This window comes from Giraffa tippelskirchi, chromosome 10, assembly GCF_054371585.1.
Source record: "Giraffa tippelskirchi isolate mGirTip1 chromosome 10, T2T-mGirTip1v1.2.pri, whole genome shotgun sequence".
In the NCBI taxonomy this organism is placed as follows: domain Eukaryota; kingdom Metazoa; phylum Chordata; class Mammalia; order Artiodactyla; family Giraffidae; genus Giraffa; species Giraffa tippelskirchi.
The window spans coordinates 119,392,798-119,413,673 of NC_137284.1; the positions used below are offsets into that span (position 1 = coordinate 119,392,798).

General features: G+C 34.1%; 1 protein-coding gene and 1 long non-coding RNA gene across 8 annotated transcripts in view; one reads left to right on the plus strand and one right to left on the minus strand.

Moving 5' to 3' along the window:
• The window catches only part of LOC145523538 (uncharacterized), a 48,632-nt gene extending 29,767 nt beyond the window's left edge, over positions 1–18,865 (minus strand). The window contains exons 1-2 of the long non-coding RNA XR_014066689.1: positions 18,758–18,865; positions 13,665–13,845 (exon numbers count right to left, since the gene is read on the minus strand). This is a non-coding gene — a long non-coding RNA (uncharacterized LOC145523538). The remainder of the gene's footprint in view (positions 1–13,664; positions 13,846–18,757) is intronic.
• Positions 1–20,876, plus strand: part of CFAP69 (cilia and flagella associated protein 69) — a 51,981-nt gene that overhangs the window by 27,997 nt on the left and 3,108 nt on the right. For 6 of the 7 annotated variants that reach the window (XM_081534005.1, XM_081534003.1, XM_081533999.1 and 3 more), the window contains 9 exons: positions 1,230–1,446; positions 4,219–4,383; positions 5,202–5,320; positions 6,978–7,096; positions 12,431–12,512; positions 15,723–15,915; positions 16,977–17,114; positions 17,689–17,765; positions 19,238–19,435. In XM_081534005.1, coding sequence (XP_081390131.1) covers positions 1,230–1,446; positions 4,219–4,383; positions 5,202–5,320; positions 6,978–7,096; positions 12,431–12,512; positions 15,723–15,915; positions 16,977–17,114; positions 17,689–17,765; positions 19,238–19,435 — 1,308 coding nt within the window. The remainder of the gene's footprint in view (positions 1–1,229; positions 1,447–4,218; positions 4,384–5,201; positions 5,321–6,977; positions 7,097–12,430; positions 12,513–15,722; positions 15,916–16,976; positions 17,115–17,688; positions 17,766–19,237; positions 19,436–20,876) is intronic. The other variant, XM_081534001.1, reaches the window with a different exon arrangement.

The window sequence follows — 20,876 nt, forward strand, 5'->3', positions numbered from 1 at the left end:
ATGGAAAAGATACTTATATCATGAAATTATTATGAGGATTAAAAGAGCTAAGAAAAATTTTTGGTAATGCCACTTTGAGGAATATACCAGAAAATGCTCAGGAAAAAGCCTGTCTTTACAATTATAACTTTATTATTCATATCAAAAACATGTACTTTCTGAAATTTCATATAGAAAATCAATAGAATGTGTTTTATTATTACAATGGAGTATCATAACTATTAAAATGACAGATACAAAGTCAAATGGCACAAAGACTTGGTAAGTTACTTAAAGCACAGATGTAAGCAGTGGAATCAATTAATTTTTTTTCTGTCATATATTTGTGTTTGTGGTTCAGTAGTGGTAGTGATAATGAACATGTGTACTATTACTTACAGTTCACAGAGTATTTCAAAAAAATTATTCGCTTAATATAGCAATACTAGAACTAATAGTTATTTTTGCTTTCTCAGTTCGAAATCTTGTGCTCTTTCCATGTGGAATAATATAAATTTCAGACAAATTCATAGATGCTGTTGTGAAAATATCTTTGTAGAATAATGCCAGATGAAAAGAAAATTGAATATAGCACATGGTGTGTTACTATCTTGTGAACCATAAATATGTATCAATCAGAATCAACTATAATATTAACTTGTCATATTAGCTAGCGTTGTACTTTTTATTTTTATTGAAATCATGGATTCCATACAAACTACATAGAGTATATGTATAAGTTCTGTTGCCTATGCTTAAAAATTAGCCATAGCCATGATCATACTTCAGACAAAATTGATTTCTTGAAGTGTACAATTTCTTAAAGTATACAACTCCAATATACAATTGAGTTTCTAAAATGTTTCTTTTTTAGAAAAGCAAGGAAGGCAGAAATAACCACCAGCTTATTTGCCCCAAATTTTTGACTCTTGTGGTTTTATCATAAGCAGGAGCTAAACTGCATATTATAAGTAATATACATTTAAAAATTACTACTTATTATGTATTAATTATTATCTGCCATAGAGTGCATAGCCCAGAAAGGGGGATCATAGTGAACTGTTGTTATTATTGAGTTTGGTTTTTGGTTTTTCAGTTTTTAGTACTTAACATAGTTTGGAATCTTTAGGAAGGAAATACTTTGAAATCATCATCAATAACATCAAATTGGAAATCTTTTATTAAATTTCCTTAGATTAAATAAAATTGTTTTAATTATGTTTCTAACAGTACTTTTGCCTTTCTCATAGCTATTAATTGATGGCAAAGTTATTTTGGCTTTGTTTACCTATGTTAAAAAGCCTGAAAAACACAAAATACTTGAATGGTCTGCAGCACAGTATGAAGAACTACAGCTTCACACAATTGCCACTTTGTCATCAGTGGCTCCTTTTTTAATAGACGAGTACATGTTCTATCAGGGAAATGCTCGAGTCCTTGAATTTCTAGCATGGTGTGACAATGAAGGTAAGTGGGCTTTCAGATTCCTGTCAAAATTCCAATTTACATATTTCAACTGAATAAAAGTGAAAGTGAAGTCACTCAGTCATGTCCAACTCTTTGCAACCCTATGGACTTTAGCCCGCCAGGCTCCTCTGTCCATGGAATTTTCCAGGCAAGAATACTGGAATGGGTTGCCATTTCCTTCTCCAGAGGATTTTCCTGACCAGGGATAGAACGTGGGTCTCCCGCATTGCGAGCAGACTCTTTACCATCTGAGCCACCAGGGAATCCTTCAGTTGAATGGTGGTGTACAAAAAGAAATACGATTAAAAGGAGAACTAAAAATGTTGATCTGACCTTCAGTGATTTTAATATATTTAAATGCTGTTTTAAGAAAAAAGTCTGAGATTTCATTTAGAGTCAGACATTAGTAAATGTTAGCTATACCTGATGCATACCTTTCAGTAAAAGAAATTATTCATTTAAACTGATTTAATTTTTTGTATTATTAGACCTATCCAATAATTATACTAAGTCCTATAATATTGTAATTAGTCATTCAACAAATATTTATTGAATGCCTACTAGTTACCATATATTGTTTTATCTGCTAAAGAAACATTTATGTTCAAAGTAATAAAATCCTACCTTCATGGAGCTTCAAATCTAGATCTCTAGCTACATTTTGTCTGCTAAATTAACAGAGCCATAATTTATATGACTATTTCATTTCAATTCTCATAATTCTTAGAAGGGAAATAAATATATTCTTTAGAAAAATTTATAAGGAAGATACTTCATTCTTTTCTGGTAGTAACTTTGCTTTGGAAATAATCTTATATGGTGCGTTTTCACTAGATCAGGAATAGCACTCATTTATCAATGAGGGAGAGAAAACTATGGCTTATTTTTATTCTCTAGCTTTTAATATGCTGAGTTATTAAATTTAGTCATGTTAAATTCAGTTCAGTTCAGTCGCTCAGTCGTGTCTGACTCTTTGCGACCCCATGAACCACAGCACACCAGGCTTCCCTGTCCATCACCAACTCCCAGAGTTTACCCAAACTCATGTCCATTGAGTAGGTGATGCCATCCAACCATCTCATACTCTGTCATCCCCTTCTCCTCCTGCCCTCAATCTTTCCTGCACATTAAATAAAACAGTTCTCCTGTGTCTCCTTCATATCATTTGTATTTATAGAAATCTATAAGACCAAAAAAAAAAAAAAAGCAAAAGGTAATGCTGCTTAACCAAAGGAAGCCTGATGGCTAACAGTTATTGAGTACCTACTGTGAGGTAGGCCTTAACCCTTTCAACAATATTAAATCATTTAGGCCTCAAAACAAATCTAGGAGTTATAGGTTTTGTTATTAGCCCTGTAGGTCAGTGGGTAGAACTCATTCAGAGGAGTTCAATAACTTGTCCCTTTCACATAGTAAGTAACAGAGCCAGGATTTAATACAGGGAGTCTAGTTCAAAAACCGACAGTTTTAAACCTATACACATTACTGCGAATAGTATTTTGAACTTTTTTTTTAGCACTAAACAAAAAGATACCTCTAAAAGAACCTAAGAATGCATATTATATCCAAGAAAGAGGACTTGTCTTGTTACTTATCAAGACTGACCATAAAGCTATAATAATTAAAATTATATTGTACTAGACTTGGAATAGACCAGTTAAATGGAATATTATGAGAGGTGGGCATTATCAGAGAAGATATTGCCAATCAATGAGAAAAAAATAGTGCTCAGGCAGTTGGCCCTCTGTGAAAAAAATAAAGATTAGGTCCTTTCAACTTGTTTTAAAAAGTCAATTGCAAAATGAACTAAAACCCTAAATGTGAAACACTGTAAAAATCTTAGAAGAAAACATGGAAATTATCTCTATGATAACAGGGTAAAAAAGATTTTTTAAAAAAACAGAAGAGGTTAAACTATTTATAAGATTATAAAAGATTTTAAATGTATCAATTGCAGTAAAACAGAAATATCTGTGTGACAGAATGACAGAATCTGAATAAGATAACAATCTACAAATTGAGAGAAGATATTTATTCACCCCTCTGAGTGATAAACAATTGGAATTCAGGCTCATTAAGAACTCCTAAAAAAAAAAACAAAAAAACCTCAGTAGAGTAGACAAATAAGGTTTGCCAAGAAGATTCTTCAAAATTTTTGGAGAAAATCTCAAATTTTCAAAAAAAAAAAATTAAAAGACACTCAACCCCATTGTACTACAGAGGAAATGTAATTGCTCTGCAAATGAAGATAACAGTGAACTACCATTTCACATTTAATAGATGAGGAAAAAAATCTATTTCTTATACATTGTATTCATATAACCACTTTGGGAAACAATCTGGCAACTTGAGTAGAATTCAATGTGGGTGTACCCTACAGGATTCTGGTGTCACAGGACATGAACTAGAATGTTCATCTTAGTATTTGTACTAGTGAACAGATAAACTGTTATTTATAATGTGGATGTGGAAAACAGTTAAAACTGAGTGATCTAGATCTACTTGTAACCATGTGAATAATTTTTAAAACATAATTTTGAGTTAATAAAAGGCAAATGACAAAAGATATATGCCATAATGATACATTTGAGTAAAATTTAAAAACTCGTATTTGTATACAGGAAATAGAGGAGGGGAATCGAATCACATTTACTTCTCTAAAAAGAAAAACCCTGAAGTATAACAAAATTTTACCATCTCTTTAAACTTATATAGATAGAAATGATGTCTAAATTTCTTGATGTAAAGTAAACTATTAATATTTTTCTACAGATTCCTTCTTTAGTCATGGTAACAGCTTTCATGGTGCAGGTGGCCGTGGCAACAAGTTTGCCCAGATGCGTTACAGTTTAAGACTCTTGAGAGCCATGGTCTGCCTTGAGAATGATACTATAAACAAGGATCTGTGTGAAAAGGGAGCAATTCAGCAACTAATAGGTAAAACATAACATGTTTCTGTCATGATGAAAGTAGGATGTTTATAAATTAGAAATTTTGTTTGAAATGTTTTTCTATACATTTATTTTGTCCGATAGCTGACAAACTGAATATTTCTTGATTTATGTTTCATACTATTGGTATAAATTAGTTTGTCTTTACTGAAACATCATGATCACTTATCCTTTAAACATTTGTTTATTTAATTCAGATATGGTCTCATTTAGGATTATCTTTATCCTTTTTTTAATGGACTATTGTTATGTTTCATTCTTCTAGTAGTAAAATCACCACTTTTTGGCCAAGCATTTTGGAGTCATTTTAAAAGAGGATAACATTACATTTTCCAGTGCATTTGACATACTAGAACACTGGTACACTGGTGTATTCAGAAATTTACGTAGGCTTTCTGGTGTGAAACATCAGGATATCCTTAATTTTTAACTTAAAGTTGACAATGCTAAGTCACTTATCCCCAACATTCATACATGTGAGCTCAAAAGTGAGCTCAAAATTGAGTTCTCAAAAAATTGAGAACCCCTAAAGTTAAAACTTTACACCTTCTATTATTAAAAAAAAAAAGTTCTCTGGCCCTAACCTTTCTTGACTTTGAGAAGTAAGAGTTATATTAGTCATATTCATGTTCAGTGACTGCCACATGGGTAAGTGATATAAGTTGCTGGGTGCCAGTTATGAAAATAACCCTTTTAAAAATAGTTCTTTTAGTTGAAATTTTATAAGAATTTCAGAACAGTAATTGATCAAAATAAAAATACAGTGTTCAATAACTCTACATTCTTTAACTTTCTTCAAATCAGGAATCTTTAAAAATACAATAAGCAAGTATAATGATAAGGAAGAGGCCATTCTTTTGGAAATTCAGTCTGACATTTTACTTATTTTGTCTGGTCTTTGTGAACATCATATTCCTGGGAAGGTATGTATGCCTGTGAATCAAAGTTTTGTTCAGATCTCTCAATCACATAACATTAGGAACTATTTCTTAGTAAATGTCCATAAATGTTGGTGTTTTTTAATATTATAAAGATTTAATATTCTTTTTATAATTACAGTATAATTACATTAAGTATATAGATCTTGAGTATATAGTTCGATTTTGACAAGCATCATCCATTTAACCAGTATCCCAATTAATATATAGAATTTTCTCTCTATATAAGTCTTTCATACTGCTTAGCAGCCATGCCCCTACTTCCCTCTAGGCAACCCACTGTTCTGATTTCTATCTTCATAAATTAGTTTTGCCTATTCTTTAACTTTATATGAATAGAATCACGTAATTATCTACCCTATTAGTTCTGGTTTTCATCACCCAGCACCATGTTTCTGAAATATATCCATGTTGTTGCATATATCAATAATTCATTCCTTTTTATTGCTGAATAGTATTTCATTGTATACCAAAATTTGTTTCTCTATCCCTTAGTGATAAGCACTTGGGCTGATTCCATTTGAGACTACTATGTTTAAAGCTTTAATTAAGGTTGCTAGACTAGTCTTTTTGTGGGAAAAAATGCTTTTATTTCTCTTTGGTAAATACCTGGGAGTGCAACTGATGAATCCTAAGATAGGTGTTATGTTTTGAAGTAACTGGCAAATAGTTTTCCAAAGTGGCTGTACCATTATAAATGCTATTTTGTGTTTGAATTGGGTTCATACCTAAAACTAAAGTTAAATAAAGAGTTTAATTCCTTTTGATCTTTTTAATGTCTTAGAAAACTCTGAGTCTCAGAGATTAATAACTTACATAATAAGACAGATTTGGAAAGATAAAAATTAAAAATTATGAAGGCTTCAATACAGTGATTTGAGGGAGAAGCAAAAAGAACAGTAAAAACATACTTAGCTCCAAGCTTTGGTGAAACTTCTTATATTCTATCATCTTATGCCTATGTTCTTCTGGAAAACACTCATAGTCTTGCTTACTATGACCCAGAACAGAATAACAGGACTATAAGAAAGGTACTTCGATTGGGACAAATATTAACTGGTAACAACTTTATATAAATTATTAAAAGTTTTAACTGCTATTGATTATCTCTCTCTTGGGAACATTAGAAAATCTTCCATAATAGAATTTTAACCCCTTAAATTAGTTGTTGCTATCTGGTCCTTATCTGACATTATGGTAGACTACATTCACTACAGTGTGAAAAAAAAAAAACCCATGGAAAGTCTTATGGGTTTTTTTTTTTAAAGAAAGAGAAAGAGGAAAAATATAAATGGGTATTAAGTTGGCATGTTGATTGGTATCCTCTCTTAAAAAATGATCAACTTTACAATAATTTGTCTTAAGTTCTTGAGAAAAGTGGGTAAAAATTTGAGGAAAAAAAAACTGTATTACAGTACTATTTTACTTGCTGAGATAATCCCATGGACAGAGGACTCTTGTGGGCTACAGTCCATAGGGTCACAAAGAGCTGTTCATGACTGAGCAACTGAGCATGCACATACACACTATTTTCTTAACAATGTTGTATCTTCCTGATTGAAAAGTTTTATGGGACAGGATGAAACGGGAAAGGAAATGATTATTTGTTATTTCAAGAAATAATTGTAAATAAATCTCTTAGGAAATTTTTGGAACTGGAGGAGTGGATATAATTCTTCATGTAATGAAAACAGACCCCAAGAAGTTACAGAGTGGATTAGGCTATAATGTACTTCTTTATAGTACATTGGACAGCATTTGGTGAGTATGGCTATACCGACAGTAAAAGAAAATTACCTCTCTAGCTATGTATCCGTTTTCTTCCCTCAAAACTGCAGAAGAAAGATAAGCCTTTTTCTTTTCAATAGTCCAAAAAAGACTTACAAGTATACCTTGGAAAGTAGTCTTGTCCATCACTCAAATATAAAAACCATTCTTGTGAATGGTTTCAAAGCTATATGAAAAGGCCACAACTAATATCACACTGAATGGTGAAAAGCCGAAAACTTTTTCTCTAAGATCTGTACAAGGCAAGGATGCCCACTCTTACCACTTTTACTCAACATGGTACCATAAGTTCTACTTGGAGCAGTTAGGCAAGAAAAAGAAAAAAAAGCATCCAAATCAGAAAGAAAGGGTAAAGTTTGCATCTGTTTGCAGATTACATGATCTTAATATGTAGAAAACACTAAAGACTCCACCAAAAGACTGTTAGAACTAATAAATGAATTCATTAAAGTTGCAGGATACAAAATTAACATATGAAACAATTGCATTTCTATATACCAGTAATGAACTATACAAAAAAGAGGAAATTAGGAAACAATCACATTTGTAATTTCTAAGAATAAAGTTCTTAGAAATAAACATAAACAAGGGGTGAAAGACATAGTGGTACAATCACTTTGGCAAGCGATATGGAGGTTCCTCAAAAAATGAAAAATAGACCTACCATATGATCCAGTAATCCCACTTCTGGGAATATATCCAAAAGAATTGAAATCAGCATCTTGAAGAGAAAGCTTCATCCTGTGTTCTGTGCTGAGTTGTTCACTGTGAATAATTATTCACTATTCACAATAGCAAAGATACAGAAACAACACAGATGTCCATCAGATGGATGAATGAAGAAAATATGTTATATACATACAGTGGAATATTACTCAGCTTTAAAAAAGAAGGAAATCCTACCATTTGCAACAACATAGGATACATTATGCTAAGTGAAATGTCATTCACAGAAGGATATCTCTTATACATAATTTCTCTTAAACACAGCATCTAAAATAGTCAAAAGTGTAAAAGTAGATAATAGTATGTAGTATGATGGAGTATGTAGAATGATGGAGTGAGGGAGGCATGACGTGTTGTTCAATGGATATAAAGTTACAGTCATACAAGATTAGTAAGTTCCAGAGATCAGATCTGCAGTACAACACATTGCTCATAGACCTACTCTAGAATATAGTGGCTACAGTTAAGGTAAGATGTTGTGTACTTAAACATTTGTTAAGTTAGTAGATGTAATATGTTCAATGGTCTTATTCCCCCCCAAAAAACACCACCAACAAAAACCCACAAAGGGATAGAAGGAAACTTTAATGGGTGATGAATGTTTTTATTACCTGGATTGTGGTGATAGCAACACAAGTATTTGCATATGTCCAAACTTACCAAATTATATACAGAAATTATATACAGATTAAAAATTCCATTTATACTGCAATAAACATGGGAGTGGTAGGGAAACTCTGATGAATATTACTTTCCATAGGATAAAGTAACTAGATTTATCCCCTGGAAATTCTCTCATTGTATACAGAGCTGGAATACTCAGCTCTCTTCCAGATAAACATGGGCAATGGGGCTAATCAACTATCTAGTTTCTTTTTTACTACAGAGAAGAGAAGGATATAGTGATAACATGATAACCTGATCTTTAGTTTCAACAGCAAAGTCTTATTGACCAAAGTGCTGTATTAAGCATAGTAAAAAGTTCAGACATGAATATTGAGTACCATCCTTGCTATATACCAATACATTGGGATTCAGTGGTTACCGCGGAAAATGACTTGATGTTTTATCTCTTTTTTATTTGATATCTTATAATTATACTAAGATAAAGATAAATGGCTTTATTTATGTGTCTTTTACTAGAGCACAACTTCAAATACCTTTGTATAATAGATTAGTAATAAATAAGTTGGACATGAGTTTCAGCAAACTCTGGGAGATAGTAAAAGACGGAGAAGCCTGGTGTGCTGCAGTTCATGGGGACGCAAAGAGTTGGACACAACTTAGAGACTGAACAACAGTAACAACAAAGTTCAGTGTTTAATTGGTAATACCAGGCATCAGATCTTTTTCCTTTTCTTAGAAACTTAAATGAGACAAGTTTTCATCTATTCCTTTGCATCATGAAAGGACTTTAAATATTATCAAACACTGTTAGTTCTATTGAGATATCATATTTCTCCTTCATTCTGTTTACATAATTCATCACATTGTATTTCTTGAATAAGCCTGACCTAGTTATGGTGTATTATTTCTTTTTTTTTATGTTGCTGGATTCAATTAGCAAATAATTTTAGATTTGTGGGAGAGAATATCATGTTAATGTAAGTTTAATATTTCTTTTTTATTAATATTCCCTGAATGGTTTTGGAATCTAGTTTATTTGACCTCAGAAAACAAGTTTGGAAGTATTCCTTCATTTTATTTTCTCTAGAAAGAGTTTGCATAAGATTGTTTTTATATCTTTCTTAAGTAATTTGTGGAATTCACCAATTAAGTTGTCTATGCCTGGAGTTTTCTTTGTAGAAAGATTCTCAAGTATAGGTTTCATTTATTTAATGTGTATATATCTGTTAAGACTTTCTACTCATGCATAGGTTCTGATGTCTTTTTATAGGGACTTAGTTATTTTGTCTAAATTTTTGTTATTTCCTGCTATGTGAGTGTTTATAATATACTCTTAGTATTTTTAATGTCTGTAGGATATAAAGTGGAGAAGGCAATGGCACCCCACTCCAGTACTCTTGCCTGGGAAACCCCATGGATGGAGGCGCCTGGTAGGCTGCAGCCCATGGGGTCTCAAAGAGTCGCACACAACTGAGTGACTTCACTTTCACTTTTCACTTTCATGCACTGGAGGAGGAAATGGCAACCCACTCCAGTATTCTTGCCTGGAGAATCCCAGGGACGGAGGAGCCTGGTGGGCTGCTGTCTATGGGGTCGCACAGAGTCGGACACGACTGACGCGACTTAGCAGCAGCAGCAGCAGCAGGATATAAAGTGATGCCTTCTTTTCCTTTCTTGGTATTAGTCATTTCTGCCTTCTCTCTTTTCTCTTGATGGGTTTCACCAGGGTTGATCAATATCAATATTATTAGTATTTTTAAAGAATCAATTTGTGTGCATCATTGTTTCTATATTATTTTGTTTTTCTATTTAATTTTGTGGATTTTTTTTCATTCAATTTTATCTTTTCTATTTCTTGAGATAGATGCTAGGATCATAGATTTTTCAACTATTCTTCTGCTCTAATATATCCATCTAACGGACTGGTTCCAAATAGGAAAAGGAGTACGTCAAGGCTGTATATTGTCACCCTGCTTATTTAACTTATATGCAGAGTACCTCATGAGAAACGCTGGGCTAGAAGAAGCACAAGCTGGAATCAAGATTGCCGGGAGAAATATCAATAACCTCAGATATGCAGATGACACCACCCTTATGGCAGAAAGTGAAGAAGAACTAAAGAGCCTCTTGATGAAGGTGAAAGAGGGGAGTGAAAAAGTTGGCTTAAATTCAACATTCAGAAAACTAAGATCATGGCATCCAGTCCCATCACTTCATGGCAGATAGATGGGGAAACAGTGGAAACAGTGTCAGACTTTATTTTTCTGGGCTCCAAAATCACTGCAGATGGTGATTGTAGCCATAAAATTAAAAGACGCTTACTCCTTGGAAGGAAAGTTATGACCAACCTAGACAGCATTTTGAAAAGCAGAGGCATTGCTTTGTCAACAAAGGTCCGTCTAGTCAAGGCTATGGTTTTTCCATTGGTCATGTATGGATGTGAGAGTTGGACTATAAAGAAAGCTGAGTGCTGAAGAATTGATGCTTTTGAACTGTGGTGTTGGAGAAGACTCTTGAGAGCCCCTTGGACTGCAAGGAGATCCAACCAGTCCATCCTAAAGGAGATCAGTCCTAGTTGTTCATTGGAAGGACTGATGTTGAAGCTGAAACTCCAATACTTTGGCCACCTGATGCGAAGAGCTGACTCATTGGAAAAGACCCTGATGCTGGGAAAGATTGAGGGCAGGAGGAGAAGGGGACGACAGAGGATGAGATGGCTGTATGGCATCACCGACTCAACGGACATGGGTTTGGGTGGACTCCAGGAGTTGGTGATGGACAGGGAGGCCTGGCGTGCTGTGGTTCATGGGGTCGCAAAGAGTCGGACACAACTGAGCGACTGAACTGAACTGAAAGGCTGAAATTCGCCTGTATAAAGCCAATGAGGTTCCATATGCTCTTATCATTAAATTCAAACTGTTTTCCAATTTTCATTGTGATTTTCTTTTCAATCTTTGGAAAATTTAGAAGTATATTATTTAATTTCTGAACAGAGAAGGATGTTCTATTTTTTTCTCCTATTATTACAATAATGCTATGAATTAAAGAGGCAAAAGACAGGCCATGATCAGCATGAGAGAGTTACTACCTGAAAAGTGGGAACAAAATAAGTGTGATTCATACCCATAGGTGGTAAAACTTGAAAGCACATGAGTGAAAGAGGCCAAGCTGATGGCCTTTATGTACCAACCCTCACAATCACCACCACATACAACCACCATCGCAAAACAGCCAGCAGAAACAGGTCTCTCTTTTTTTTTTCCCCAGGAGGGAGCCATGTTAAATAATTATCATATTATTGTTGAATCATAGATAAATAAATAAATACCATGTTAAATAGAAAAGAGATTTAGATTGACCCCTGCAGGCTTGCCATTCCTGGGAAGACTAGAGGGAGATTGGGCTCAATTCACCACCACCACCAGCAGTGGCTTGTTCAGCCCATGTCTATTGCTACCCAGAAAAAACAGTAAAAGGAGCCCTGGCAACAACTTCCGTCCCTCAGTCCATGTGAGCCGCACAGGTTTAGACCTGTGCCGCAGGCACTTCAGCAAATAATCTCATGCCAAGGTAAGATGTAATTAAAAACAATAAATAAAGCAAATATTTCAGGTATGCCAGCACTGTAAAAGACATTAAATGAATAAAACTTGAAGAAATAGTTAATAGAGCAACCAGAGGAGACCTTTAGGAATAATTAATATTGGGAAAACAAAGGAGAACATTGCATCAGAAAATAGGCAGTAATGAAAAACAATTGAGATTAGTTTTTAAATAGTTGAAATTAAACTACACTGGCAAAGTCTTTTCAAAGTTCAGTTTTTAAGCAAAGAAACTGATTTGAGAGAATGAAGAAAAATATTCTTTGAAAAGTTATTTTTGATAGAAATAAACTCACAAATTGAATTTTGACAATAAAGCCTTGTTAAGTTATTACCTCCCTTTTTATTTAAGGTGCTGCATTTTGGGATGTTACCCCTCAGAGGATTACTTTCTTGAAAAAGAAGGCATTTTTCTCCTTTTGGATTTATTAGCAGTAAGTATAATAACTGTTTAACAAAAATTAAATATGTCTTTATTAGCTCTTTCCAAACTGAGTATCACAGAACACTACTCTGTGATTAAATGTGCCCCCAAATAGTGTTTAAATGTTTGTTTTAAACAAAAATCTCTCCTGGAGTTCCATAATGTGCACTGGCATAATAAAGACTCTGAAAATTCCTCCAGTGAAGAAATTGGTTTACTTAGATGAATGTTCCCAAACACATGACAGCAGGGAATTTGTTTTATGTGGACTTTTCCCCACAAAATTAAAGAAACAGCTAGACTACTTCAAAATCAATAATCATTTACTAATAACTTCTAGCTTTACAAACAAGATCAACATTTAAAAAAAAAAAAACAACTCTATGATTTGTAGGTAATGTGAAGACTCTAGTGTGTCATAGAACGATCCAGAAAGGCAAATGAGAAGAATGGCAAAGACTCTCATTTATCCTTACAGTAATCCCCTCCTAGTCTCAATTCTAAGTGGGTCCATAGTTAAGATGATATGAAAGAAAAAGCATACTTTTGTTTCAGTAAAACCCTGAGAGATTCTCTCATGCAGAGTTCTAGGTATGTCACTGCCTGTGATTGCCACCATTCTTGATATTATTAACAGAATAACAAACCTACTTAACAAAGATACTAAAGTTATTTGTGTCCTTTCATCTCTCTGAAAGAAAATTAGTTGACACTAGAGATGAGAGCAAGCACACAGCACACACATCTCTCTGAAAAAAAAATTAGTTGACACTAGAGATGATAGCAAGCTCATTAGATATAAAACACTACAAACAAACAAAAAAGTAAATAATAATTATAATAATCAAAATAACCCACCTTGAATGAGTCATAAGCAGAAACCCTTTGAAAGTTCAGAAAATTGAGCATAATATAGGATGTATGCATAGCTCTACTTAGGCAGTCCTAAATGACATATATCTCACCATGTTTCTCTGGCTAGAGTATGTCTAGAAGCACATGGTCAGTGTCAGGGAATTCTCCAAGCTACAAAATTAATTTGACATATCTTCCTGGAATGTAGCTTCTACTTAATATTTGGAAGTGAGGAATGATATTATGCATATATATATTAAGTAATTAAATTTTAACATTATATAGAGACTTAAAAGACATTTCTTACTTGTATTCATTCTCCTTCACCATTAGGGTTCTGGAAGGAAAGACATGAAGACTGGTAGGAGAAGCCATATAGCACAGGGATTGTGAGCACAGACTGGAATCAGTCTGATTGAGGCCTCCAGGAGTTGTTAGATGTGTAACTCTGACAAATTATTTAACATCTCTGTAACCAGTGTCTTCATCTATAAAATAGAGATAACAGTATTATCTACCTCATGCATTGTTGCTAGGACTGTATGAGTAATTATGCGCATGTGTGTATACATATACATGCAGTGGTTTGAACAGTTCCTGACATATTTGCTGTGTTTTCTTAAATGTAATTATTAGATTGTACTTAATGTGGATTAAACCAACCAAGCTAATTATAAATTACAAATAATCTTTAATGAAGTTTCTATATAAACTTCAACCATTGACATTTGCCTCCCTCCCAAAAGTGAAGTATATGGTGGTAGTTTTAGTTGTTAAGTCATATCTGACTCTTGTGACTCCATGGACTGTAGCCCACCAGGCTCCTCTGTCCATGGGATTTCCCAGGCAAGAATAGTGGTGTGGATTGCTATTTTCTTCTCCAGAGAATCTTCCCAATCCAGGGATCGAACCCATGTCTCCTACATTGCAGGTAGATTCTTGACCGCTGAGCCACCAGGGATTCCCAAAGTGAAGTAGAGGAATAAAAAACTCACTTGATTGAGGATTATGCTTAATACAGTCTGTTAAAATATTTATTCAGTGTGTAATAATAATTGCCCATAAAGGTTAAATATTACTGAGAGTTTACTATGTGACAGTGTGTGTGTATGTTAGTCACTGTCTGACTCTTTGTGACCCTATGAACTGTAGTCCGCCAGGCTTCTCAGTCCATGAAATTCTCCAGGCAAGAATACTGGAATGGGTTGCCATGCCCTTCTCCAGGGGATCTTTCCAACCCAAAGACTGAACCCAGGTCTCCTGCATTGCAGACAGATTCTTTACTGTCTGAGCAGCCTCATATAACTCACACGTGCATGTGTGCTAAGTTGCTTCAATTGTGTCTGACTCTTTGTGACTCTATGGGCTGTAGCCCTCCAGTCTCCTCTGTCCATGGGATTCTCCAGGCAAGAATACTGGAGTGGGTTACCATGCCCTCCTCTGGGGGATCTTCCCAACCCAGTGATTGAACCTGTGTCTCCTGTAGCTCCTGCATTGCAGGAGGATTCTTTACTGCTGAACCACCAGGGAAACCTCATATAAGTTATAGTAACTCTCTAAAGCAGGTAATCAAACAGGAAACTGATAATGTTTGTAATTCAGACAACAGGTTACATGTTTCCTTTGCCATATTCTATTAGCAGTACACTGTAAGAGTTTCTCAACCAAAAATATTTCACACAGAAGCTATGACTGTGTGGACGCCTTTGCTCTATTTGGACTTCTCTATACTTAAATTTTAGTTTGCTGAAAACTATTTGTAGAAAAACAGGAAATATGTTTAATAAGGTAATTTTTCTTAAGTGCTGATATACTCTTTTATGGTTGCTGAGTTTCAAGCTACAAAATTATACTTCGTTTTGATTTATTTTCACATGTGACTGCCACTTGGAGTTACCATGTTAGTCTCTTAATAACAATGAGGTTACAGTGAGGATGAGTCTTAACAAACTTTAATAAACCAGGTAAATTGTAAAGATCCTATAATTACAGTCTATGTATAGCACAAATGACCTTGCTCCACTTAATTTCAATATTTCTTTTTCCTATTCAACTAAATCAATGACATTTTGGTTCATGATGTGTTTATGACTACATCAGAATTATATTCAATCTTTTTATTTCTACTTTTTAAAAGTCCCTATTGTTTGAAAATGAACTCATTACAATGATATCTATTTTAACAGGAGATGGTCACAAATCATACTTAGAGTCTTAATTTTATAAGGCAATCATTTAGGAAAAAAATGATTAACACAAATATTTCTCTTTTTAAAGACAATAATTCTTAAAATTTTTATTTTTTTATTTAAAAATATTTATTTATGTATTGCAACATTTTTCTTTTTCTGTTTCCTTGCAAAAGTTGAACCAAAAAAAATTCTGCAATCTAATACTTGGAATAATGGTTGAATTTTGTGATAATCCCAAAACTGCGGCTCATGTCAATGCTTGGCGAGGGAAGAAGGACCAGACAGCTGCTAGTCTTTTAATTAAATTGTGGAGGAAGGAAGAAAAAGAACTAGGAGTAAAACGTGATAAATATGGGAAGATTGTTGGTAAGTGTATTTGTAATTGTTTGTAGAAATAATTAGACCCATATTTTTAAGAAGAGACATTAGGAAAGTAGGGGGACTTCTACCTCTTTGTTTAAAGTTCTTTTGACAGGGGTCTACAGAAGTTGCTATCATAAATTATGAATGATTGAGAGAAAACTAAGTAAATTAGTAGCAGGTTCATGTTTTTATAGAATATTTTCAGGAAATGGTACTTGATTGTATTCTTTAACTTGAAAAAAAAAAACAGGACTTCCTAAAGAACTTTCTTTGGGTTATCTGCTTTTGTAAGTATATTCAGTAATATTTCATTTACCAATAAAATTTGAGATATAAGTGGACTGCTTAAGAACAATTTTTGTAGTATTTTGTACATTTCTGTTGATTCTCATTTATAGTTTCCTTTTTATGTAAAGGAGGAAACTTTTCTAAATAAAAATAGATCAATGGTCATAAATTTAAATGACTAGACTCTAAATTAATGAAGCTTATAGTACCAGAATTTATATTTCATTTATCTATTCTATAGTGCTAAATTATATTTTCTAAACCTCTTATGATTCTTATTATAATTTCATATGTTAGTATTGTTTATTTTTAAGTGAAAATACTTCCCCTTTAACTCCTGGTGATTTCTCTCTTCAATCCATTTTTATTATTTCTAACTTCTAACCTATAACATCATGAAATAGTTTTTATATTTATACGATAACATATAGAAACCAAAAGCAAACAGGAGATTAAATCATTGTTAAACTGACATGTTCAGTTTCTGGATCTCAAAATCAGAAACACTTTTTATGTGAAAGTTTCACTTTTAAAAAAGTAATTTTGTGAAATTTTTATACTTTACATAAATAGTAAAAAATTAAAATTTTCCAACAGAATGGGGAAAAATTGCTGATTACTTATGTTTTTAAAAGAGTAATCATGTATCAGGCAGTACTGTATTCTGTTATAATATTTTTGTATATTTTATGATGTCTAAACTAAAATCTTAAAATTATTAATTTGCTACAATTTTTATCTGTCTTTTCTATATTTTTATGATATCCAATGATTAGATACAAAGAAACCTCTATTTACTAGTTTCCAAGAAGAGCAAAAAATCATACCACTGCCTGCTAACTGCCCAACTGTTGCAGTTATGGATGTTGCTGAGAATATCAGAGCAAAAATTTATGCTGTGTTGGGCAAACTAGGTAAGAAGTTACTTGTCAAATTCTAAAGAGCCTCTCTTTCTTTGCTGAGTGTTGTGAATTGATTTCACTTTGGAGTCCATTTTTCAAACATGATGAATAAAAGTCCCTTTATATAGACAAATGCATATTCCATTGTTATCACAATGCACCAGCTGCCCCCTTAAGCTCTGGATTTGGGGGAAGGCATCAGTAATTTTTAAGCTCTCCAGGCAATTCCAGAGTACAGTCAGGATTAAAGACAGTTAGTTTAGATGACTAGACTTAAATACTAGAATTCTGAATCACCTGAGGACTTAACTTCGCTTCTTATTAAGAAAAAAGTCCTCACTCTTCAGACTGTAAAAGTACAGTATCATGGTCTGACCACAGCACAGAAAGTGTTCCTCTTTTAATGACTACATAAGGATGACCTGGCAGAGGTTTGTTACAGGAGGAAGTCAGAAGTTCACGGAAGTAACATTTTCATAAATCAGGATGAAATCAGAAGGAATTATTTGCATTTTTATGATAGATATATGCCTTTTAGAATTACTTGCTCAGTTAAAGTAATTCTCTCTTTATAAACTTTGTTTAGATTTTGAAAATTTACCTGGCTTATCTGCTGAAGATTTTGTCACTCTATGTATCATACATAGATATCTTGATTTTAAAGTGAGTACCTTCTTAGCCTTGTTATTAAAATCTAGTATGCAAGTCATCAGTTGGGAAAGATCTATTCATATTTGTGAGCAATAATCCACATACCATGTAGCTTTTATTTTTCATTTTACATCTGATACTATTCAAGGAGCATACAATTGATTGATTGGGTATTTCCATGGGGTAAGATTTCATCCAACTTTTAGTTTATAAAGGAAGATAGACATTACTGACATAGAAGCCTAACAGAATCTTTAAAATATAATTTCTTCTCTTTAAGAGGGTATTTAGAGCTAGAATTGGGACTTCCCTGGTGGTCCAGTGGTTAAGAATCCACCTGTCAATGCAAGGGACACGGATTCGATCCCTGGTCTGGGAAGATCCCACATGCCACAGGGCAACTAAGCCCGGTGCCACAACTACTGAGCCTGTGCTCTAGAGTGAGCCTGTGCTTTGCAACAGGAGAAGCCACTGCAATGAGAAGCCTGTGCACGGCAATGAAGAGTAGCCCTGGCTCTCAGCAACTAGAGAAAGCCCACACGCAGCAACGAAGTCTCAGTGCAGTCAAAAGTTTCAAAAAATAATTTTTTAAAAAAGAGCTAGAATTGAATGAATTATTACTTATTAAAATAAATTATTAATACTTATTAAAGTATTGTTTTATCATTACATTATTCAATGGTCAAATATCAATTAATAGTCCTGGGTTGCTTACTTTGCTGGTTATATACTTTTTGGTAAATAAATGCCTTTGAACTTCTAGGAAAGCCTTTTCAAGTAAACATTCTCTTCTAATATTAGTACTATGTATTGAACGCTGTAAATGAATAAATCTCTATTTAAAAAAGGAAAACAAGGCTTAATTTTACCCGTATCCTGGATGCATATTTTTTCCTCTAAATTTAAACATACTCAAATGCAGTAATTTCCATATATCCCAATATATGAGGTGGAGCTACAGCATGATGAAATCAACATGTTAAGAGTTTTAGGTCAAGTATTACCTTAGCTAGAAGATGAGGGACAAGGCCCTATTTCTCAGGTGACTAGGTACCAGGATTCCAGAAATCTCCATCTTCACTGTTCTACAAATTCATCTTGACCCAGCCTTCAAACAGGGCTTTAGGAAGGAAAGCATCAGTACTTCAGGAGGATGAGAGTAAAGCAACAATTTGTGCAGCTGTGAAAACAGAGTGAGTATAAAGGAGAGGGCAGTGATGATGGCAATGAACTACACTTAGATAGCAGAGCCTTCTCTGTGAATACTTACCATTGGAAAACATTAGGTAAGTGATTCCTGAATACTCAGATGTAACTGTTGCCCCAAATCATTCCCAATGCCACTTATTCCCAAAGAGTAAGTTAGGAAAAGCTGATTCAGCAAGTGTTAACTTTGGAATGATCACTCAAATACATTTTAGGTTACCTAAAAGTATATCATTTATTTTTGATTAATTTAACTTTTTAAAACTTTGCTATAACAGATTGGAGAAATATGGAATGAAATATATGAAGAAATAAAATTAGAAAAGCTAAGACCAGTCAGCACAGACAAAAAAATTTTGGAATCTATTACAGCAGCATCAGAAAATATTGGAAAGATGGTTGTTTCTCTGCAAAGTGAGATGATTGAAAGCCAAGCACGCCAAGATGTGCAAAATGAACAAAAAGTATACACAAAGGTAAGCCAAAATACAGAGGATCTTCCCAACCCAGGGATCAAACCCAGGGATCAAACCCAGGTCTCCCGCATTGTAGGCAGACAGTTTACCATCTGAGCCACCAGGGAAGTCCTCTCAGTGTATAAACTAGTTGAAATTATCCCTAAGGTATATTTGCCTTACTTGTGAATGCTTCAGCACTTAAGAGTCATTTTGTGATTTTCTTTTATAGTTACTTTCTGTGTCTTTGTACAGAGTGAAAGAAAACATGGAGTGAATACCTTGAAATTCAATTACTGTACTCAATGCTAGTCTATGACATTATAATTTTATTTCTAAAGGCTTACATTTCCATTTTTGAAATGTCAAGAGTTTCAAAAATTGTGGTCTATTTAAGTGCACACATTTAGAAAATTCTGACAAACAGTGTATCTCCGTGACTTTAAGTTTAACCTCAACGAGAAAGTTGGCCCTTGTCCCTCACTCTGTGACAGGCCCTCACTAGTATGTCAACTACAGGCACACCTCCTCACCTCAGTGCCAGATCACATGCTGTGAGCACTCTGTAAATGTGCTCTCTGACTTTAGCTAGTCAGAAAATCCTGTTGGGAAAATATAAGCCATTTTTTCCCCAAAGCTTTACACAGGTGAGAAACAACACATTTGAAGTTTTTGAGCAAATGCTGCTGCTGCTAAGTCGCTTCAGTCGTGTACGACTCTGTGCGACCCCATAGACGGCAGCCCACCAGGCTCTGCCGTCCCTGGGATTCTCCAGGCAAGAACACTGGAGTGGGTTGCCATTTCCTTCTCCAGTGCATGAAAGGGAAAAGTGAAAGTGAAGTTGCTCAGTCATATCCGACTCTTGGCGACCCCATGGACTGTAGCCTACCAGGCTCCTCCGTCCATGGGATTTTCCAGGCAAGAGTACTGGAGTGGGGTGCCATTGCCTTCTCCGTTTGAGCAAATAGATTAAGTGATTAAGTGAACTTGTCCACCAATGCAGAGATGATATAGACTCCCCATTGCTGCTTGGTGATCCTTTATGACTAAAGTTAAATATTTAGAACTCTTTAAGGTGATTTCCAAAATGTTTTTCTATTACCTGATCTTTTCACTTATACTATTAAATGTTTATATCTTCAGTCTAGTGGAACTTAGCATCCACCTATAAATTCTGCTCCATCTTAGATACCTCCCTTCTTAAAAGTTTTATTTGTTGGAGAGTTTTTATTGCAAGGATGCTGCCATTTAAGCCATTCCTTTGATCTTTAGTGGAGTACTCCTGTTGGAAGTCATGCTTCTCATTAGTTCTATTGAGTGGCAGTATTCTGCTGTGTGGACTAGCTATTGCCGATTTGCTGATTATCGTTGATTTGTTATCATGGCTCTGACCCCACTTATTTTTTAGCAGTTGTTTAATTAAATACTCTTAGGTTCATAATTTAAGCTTAATAATATACTA